The sequence below is a fragment of the Triticum aestivum genome, chromosome 2D (genome assembly GCF_018294505.1).
Source record: "Triticum aestivum cultivar Chinese Spring chromosome 2D, IWGSC CS RefSeq v2.1, whole genome shotgun sequence".
NCBI lineage: Eukaryota > Viridiplantae > Streptophyta > Magnoliopsida > Poales > Poaceae > Triticum > Triticum aestivum.
In genome coordinates this window covers 129,329,305-129,336,069 of record NC_057799.1, presented here as the reverse complement: position 1 = coordinate 129,336,069, position 6,765 = coordinate 129,329,305, and the positions used below count along the sequence as shown (strand labels likewise).

Here is a 6,765-nt window from a genome sequence, read left to right as displayed (position 1 = left end):
TCGAAGGAACATGTATTTGACATTAAGAAAGTAGTAGCAATAAACTGAAAGATCATATGCTATGCTAACGGATGGGTCTGGTCCATCACATCATTCTCCTAATGACGTGATCCCGTTATCAAATGACAACTCATGTCTATGGTCAGGAAACCTTAACCATCTTTTGATCAACGAGCTAGTCTAGTAGAGGTTTACTAGGGACTTGATATTTTTTTATGTATTCACATATGTATTTAAGTTTCCGTTCAATACAATTATAGCTTGAATAATAAATTTTATCATTATTAAGGAAATATAATAATAACCACTTTATTATTGCCCCTAGGGCATATTTCCAATAGGCAGGGACGCCGGAAATGGGCGACGGCGGTGACAGGGTGGAGCGGGCGAGGGCTTGCTGTCGATAGGGATGGAAGAGAATGGTCAATGTGCCACCGACTGGCGGGCCGAGGAGAGGAGTAGGCGCGCGTCGGCCCGAGTCCGCTTCGTGTCCGCGCGACGCAAATGAGGCCCAAATTTGGGTCACAAATGGGTCGGCAGGCAGACGATAATCAGACGCTCGTCCGTTTGGGTCGACGTGTTGGGCCAACTTTTCTACTCGTGATGACCCAAACAGATGCGCGCGGATGAAATATGTGATGGTGTTGGAGTTGGTCTTAGATGTCTAATTCATAAGCTGGGAGCCCGTTTAACCAAGCATCCTCAATCAGTTGCAGATGTAGACAGGGGTTGCATCGTTTTCCCCAAAAAGATGAGCAGGACAGCAAGTTCCCTTCAACTTGCATCAACAACATGGCAACCGCAAAAAAAAGAAAAAGAAAAACTACAGATACTTGACCCAAAAAATGAAATGGAACACATAAAAGGCGAGACAAAAAGAAACAGGATAATGTGCACACAATCACAACGTTACTACTCAAAAAAAGAAAAAAAAACTATGTCCGTGGCACATCGATTTGCAAAACCAGTTCCTCGGTGACGTTCAGCGTCGGGTGTCGTGATGCCCTTTCACTTGGCCCGGCTCTAGCCCCCGTGACGCAGTAGAGCTATCTATGGCTCTTTGTAATAACGTCGCGTTTTGAAAATACTCGCTCCGTTTTTAAATAAAGTCTTTACAAACAAAAATGAGTGAATCTACGCTATAAACTACGTCTACATACATCCGCACGTTGTTCATATTAAAAAATCTTAAAAAAACTTATGTTTAAAAACGGATGGATGGAGTACACGTTTAGAGAAAGTAACGGATTTTGGACGGAACCACATACGAATAAAACGAGTGAATTATACTCTAAACTACATCTAGATACATCCGCATGTGATTTGTATTAAATTTTTTAAAAAGACTTGTATTTAGAAACGGATGGATGGAGTACACGCTTAAAAAAAGTAATGGGTTTTGGGCGGAAGCGTGAGCGTGAGCGGTAATCAGCTCGCCGAGGTAGACGACAAGCGAGGGTGGGAGATAAGGATGAGGGCAGCCGCACGTGCCCTGCGGCTCGACAGATGGACCCAACTGAAATTTAATGGAAGCATCCATGCCAACAAACAGGAGAGTGTGATAAAGCCACTCGTAGAGCAGAGGCGCCACAGAGCAGAGCAGAGCGGAGGAGCAGAAGCAAAGGAAAGAAGAGCGAGGAGGGAGGGGAAGCACGGCGTATTCCATCCGCAGAGAATTCAGATCAAAGCGAAGGTTTCCATCCCTCTCCCCTCTCTGACGCAGACGTCGTAGGCCTCTTTTTCTTATCTGATATTTCAGTGATCTAGACGCTCTTGTAGTATTTCTTTACGGGGGAGTATAATAATTTTATATGCGCCGAGAGAGAAAGAAAGAAAAAAAAGGCCATCTTCTTCGTCTGCTCCATGCGTATGTGCGTACAGTAGGTTCGCCCCGCCCTCTCCTTTTATACCCCTCCTCTGTTTCGCTGCGGCTTTGGGTGGGAGGACAAGAAGAGAGCAGCAGCAGGAGTAGGAGGGCCAAGCAAATGCGCAGCGCTGGTGAGTCGTTTGGATCCGGGCGCTAGGGTTCCTCTTCCTCCTCCTCCTTCTCCTGGGTGTTGCGCTGGTTCTTGATTTTCGGCGGAGATGGCTCAGAGCAGCGCCAGCCAGCGGCCATGGACCGCAATTCTCCCTGCTCTTCTTGAACGGATCGTGCTCGAAATTCTCGAGCAGCCCTTAGAACGTCGCCGCGCGGAGAAACTAGGGCCGATTGGCTCGCTCCGCCGCAGCGGGGTTTTAGAAGGGGTGCAGTGCAGTTGTGGAGCCGGAAGCTCGATTTGGAGACGAACTGTTGAATTACGGGTGGGGGGTCAGTTCTTGATCTGGCTGCTTTCTTCCATCTGACGGGCAATGGCGTGGCGTCATCCGAGTTCCTCCGGGTTTCTTTTTCCCAGCGGGATAAGGACGGAACGGGCCAAAGGAAGCGGCGCCTTTTTCAGTCTGGCATCTAGAGCGGGTTTCACTGCAGCGTTCCTGCCTTTTCCTTCTCTTTTCTTTCACTGGTGTGCTTTTGTTGCCACTCCACAGCAAGAATGCTTTGGAATCTTTGAGCTGGTCTCGGCTCAAATGGTGTCCGCTAAACCTTGCAGTTGCAGCTCCCCTTGCTAATTTTACTTCCCCAATGCTGTTTACAGAGTTGAGTTAAGCTTAGCACCAGTAGAAGCCAGCGTATTTTCTTTTAATGACCTGCTTCCTCGTTTGGAACTATAAGTTGTTCTAACTTTTTTTTTCTGAATCGGATGTATATAGACGTGTTTTAGTGTGTTTGTTCACTCATTTTAGTCGGTTGGTAGTCCAGATTAAAATATTCAAAACATCTTATAACTCGGAACGGAGGTACTCCAGTATCTATGCTCTCTAGACCAGCGTTACTAACTGTGTGATACTCTTGTGTGTAATGCTGAGATTACTCATGCTGCTATGCCTTTTCTTTTTTCAGATTAATATCGTTGGAAGTTCAGTTTTGGTAATTAGTTTGGGAACCTTGGGCCACGTGTATTATTAGTTCACAAGAGATTATTTGCATCTGAATTTTGGATTTGTCGTTTTGGTGAGATGTTCATGTGCAGCAGTATGTTTTACTCGACCGTGGGTTGAAAGTGAGTTCCAGCTATTAACGCGCAATGGTGGAAATCCCTTCTTGCAAAATTTACCAGGAATGCCAAAGTAGAATGATTTAAAGCAATGGTAGATCTATCATGTCATGCGTATTAGCAAATTCAATTGGATTTTCTGTCACATCATATTATACAGCAAATCTATGCTTCCTCAGGTTGACGTGAAAGGCGTTTATGTTCATTTTTTTTAGGTGTTTTGATGTTGTGTGCAAACTCTTTTCTTTAAAACTATTTCCTTCTGGTCAAGCTCTACAAACACAGTAGTAGTTCTCTAACCATTTCCCCTGCAAGTTGGCAATTTGTCCTGTTATGCTATCTGAAAGTCCAAACATAGCTTGTAGAAGGATGCCATATTAAAAAATGAACATGTTATCTACTTGCTTTTCCAGTTTCCTCGATTGTCACTCCTCTGTGTTCTAGAAGGTAGCCCCATGTTGTAATATTCTACTGCAGGGTTATTTTAGACATTTGAGGTTATGCATGATATTTCTAATTCTATAGTCAGTTAATATAAAAGTGACAAAATAGCACTGCTAATGCATGTTTTAATATTGGTTGATGGAGGTTATCTTTCACTGCCAATTGTCAATTGTGACATCCCAGTTAATAAGGAAAGCGATGCTATGATGGTGATATGCACTATATAGGATAACAGGGTGTATGGGATTAGGTGATGATATTGTATAGGATTGATCACATGCCTCTGTTCACCATTTTGGCACCTTTCTGGCTGAAGCTATTAGAGATTATCTCTCTTTTTCAACATGAAACTATTAGGAACTTGAGAACTGTTTCCATGATTGAACTTTGAAGTTTTCTTAAGTTCTGATGTTCTGTACATGATATTTTGCAGGATAGATTTTATTTTGCTTTTCAACATTTTGGTGCCTTGCTGAAAGCTAGATAATGTCACTATGTTGCAGTTTTCTTAAATTCTGATGTTCTGTGCACGAGTTGGATCACTTCTGCTAGACCTCTTTGTTGATAATATATTGGTGTTTTTTGTGCAGGATTATTTGGTGTAGTAATAACTCGATAGAGTTCTAGGCTGAAGCAAACAATGGAGAGGGAAATGGCTGCCTCATATGAGCCAAAACTGCACAGTGAAATAAGGATTTTTGGGAGTTCAGATGAGATACTGACAGATCTAGCTGAGTATATCTCCCAAGTTTCAGAAATCTCTGTTAAAGAAAGGGGATACTTCGCTATTGCCCTATCTGGAGGGCCCCTTGTCAGTTTTTTGAGGTAATGAATTTTCCTATTCTTTGTTAGCTAATATGCTATATTTGTTTCTGCGCAAGAAATTTCATACAGTTCGGATTATTGCATCTGAAGTTTTTTTATTTATTTATGAAAAGCAAACTTTGTGAAGCGCCATACATCAAGACCCTGGATTGGTCTAAATGGTACATATTCTGGTCTGACGAACGTGCTGTAGCAAAGAACCATGCAGACAGTAACTATAAGTTAACAAAAGAAGGATTTCTATCAAAGGTATGTGGACTTTAGGAGAAATTTCGCAGTGCAACCTAGAGCATATATTAGTTTCTGGATATTTGTTGCTCGAGTTTCATTCTACATTATGCTTACGAGATGATATTTATACCTTGCATGAGGTCCATCATACATAATACTTTTCTTCAGTATATCAAGTCAAATAGCCAGTAGCAGTTGGGTCATTCAGGTTTTCCTTTTCCTTTTCTGTACTATATATGGTGTTAGGTTACAATTTGTGTATCAGCTATGAGGGAAAAGAGCTGAAGTGGTATTTTGAAACTGTTACACTGTAGATATCTCAAATCAAGTGCTATATGCAATGGAGTATCATTATTGGTGCCCACTGTTTTTGTCCACTGTTAATAGATTATCCTGCCTGCCAATCCAATTGTTTATACGATGGATCTATGGCTTCATACTATTATTGTTCGCCGAATGTTCCGAGTATTTGGTGCTTGAGTGTCCAACTTGTTGGCCTTTTTGGAGTTAATTTCAGTAGTCAAAAGTGTGTTTGCAAAAATAAATCAGTAGTAAGGACCAACCGATGGGCTGCAATTATATATTGATAATCAAATATTTCATGTTCCCTATTACAATAAAAAAAGTTTAAAGAATGACCAGGTTTAGAGTTGGAAAATATAACGCGCCTTGGCTCAGAGTTGTATTGCAGTCTCATGTCTTTTTTCTCATTTGGCATATAGTACATTTTACTTGCCCGAATACTGTTCGTTGTGCTTTCATACTGGTATTTTAACATGGTGAAAGACACAAATATGCAATATTATTATTATGTAAGTTAAGAATGTCACCTTTCTGTAGATTCTGCATATTAGATACTGGTGGTTGTTCTGGTAGCTTGTGAGTCAGGTAGGCCATTTTGCTATACCATTTCCTGGTAGTCTGCTATGTTCAGTTTGTTCGGTATCATTTGGCAACCATGGGAACCAGATTAAGACTTCCTAACAGCTACTTCAGTAGTTCCAACTTCCAACTACTCTTGCAACCCCCACCACCAACCACACCCTTCCCTATCTTCTCTCAGGGTCATCTCCAGCCATTATTGTCGGACTAAGAGCTTATCCAAATGAGTACTCTTGATTGGAACATGATGATTGCCTCTGGCACACCTGTCTTAAGTTGCACCAACCACATGATTTATGTAGTTGAAGGAGTTTAAGGCAAAGTCTGGATATCCTTTTCCCCTGCATACCAGTGCCCTTGCCATTTCATGTTACATAGATTCCATGATTTCACTTTATTTGGTTTATTATCTTGCACCAACAAGCAAAAAATCGCTTGTTTTCACCAAGTTAACCATCTGTTGTATCTAAATTTTTTCTAGGTACCTATTATGAGTGGCCATGTCTACTCCATAAACGACAGCGCCACGGTGGAGGACGCGGCGACGGACTACGAATTTGTCATCAGGCAGCTGGTCAAGATCCGCACTATAGGAGTCTCGGAGAGCACCGACTGCCCCAAGTTTGATCTCATCCTCCTCAGCATGGGCTCTGACGGACATGTGGCGTCATTGTTCCCTAACCACCAAGCCCTGGAGCTGAAGGACGACTGGGTGACCTACATCACGGACTCCCCGCAGCCTCCACCCGAGAGAATCACCTTCACCCTCCCTGTGATAAACTCGGCGTCAAACATCGCGATCCTGGCGATGGGCGTCGACAAGGCAAACGCGGTGCATTCAGCCGTTTCTGACAGCAGCGACGGCCCAGACGCCCCTGCATCCCTGCCCGCTAGGATGGTCCAGCCAACGGACGGGAAGCTGGTGTGGTTTCTGGACAAGGCGGCCGCCTCATCACTCGAGGCGCTGTGCGACGATGCCTACCAGCAGCAGCATCGTGAGTACTAGCTAGCTGAGAGCAAAGCGTAGATTCCTTTGCTGTGTAAAATGAAGTTGTGTAAGTACTTAGGTGGGTGGATCATATGATGGAACAATGTTTGCTTGGTTCGACGCCTTTAGTCCTCTTCGTGTTAGTCCGATGGATGGTTCGTTCCGGGAAAATCGGAAGCGCCGTCAGTTTTGGCAGACGACGGAGATGGTTTTGTGCGGCGTTGATGTTTATGCGGGCGTTGTGGCCTCAGAGTTGAGAACATTTAAGACCTGAATTGTGGCCAGTTTTTATGGTATTGTGAA

At 43.3% G+C, this 6,765-nt stretch overlaps 1 protein-coding gene across 2 annotated transcripts; it reads left to right on the top strand.

Moving 5' to 3' along the window:
• The first annotated feature begins 1,493 nt into the window (after window positions 1–1,493).
• Window positions 1,494–6,765, top strand: LOC123052150 (probable 6-phosphogluconolactonase 2). 2 transcript variants are annotated; one of them, XM_044475254.1, is made up of 4 exons: window positions 1,494–1,693; window positions 4,127–4,361; window positions 4,475–4,610; window positions 5,956–6,765. In XM_044475254.1, the coding sequence occupies exons 2-4, from the start codon at window positions 4,177–4,179 to the stop codon at window positions 6,478–6,480; spliced, it is 846 nt and encodes a 281-aa protein (XP_044331189.1). In that variant the 5' UTR covers window positions 1,494–1,693; window positions 4,127–4,176; the 3' UTR covers window positions 6,481–6,765. The 2 variants fall into 2 exon arrangements, with proteins under 2 accessions (XP_044331189.1, XP_044331190.1); XM_044475255.1 differs by lacking the exon at window positions 1,494–1,693 and adding an exon at window positions 1,766–1,998.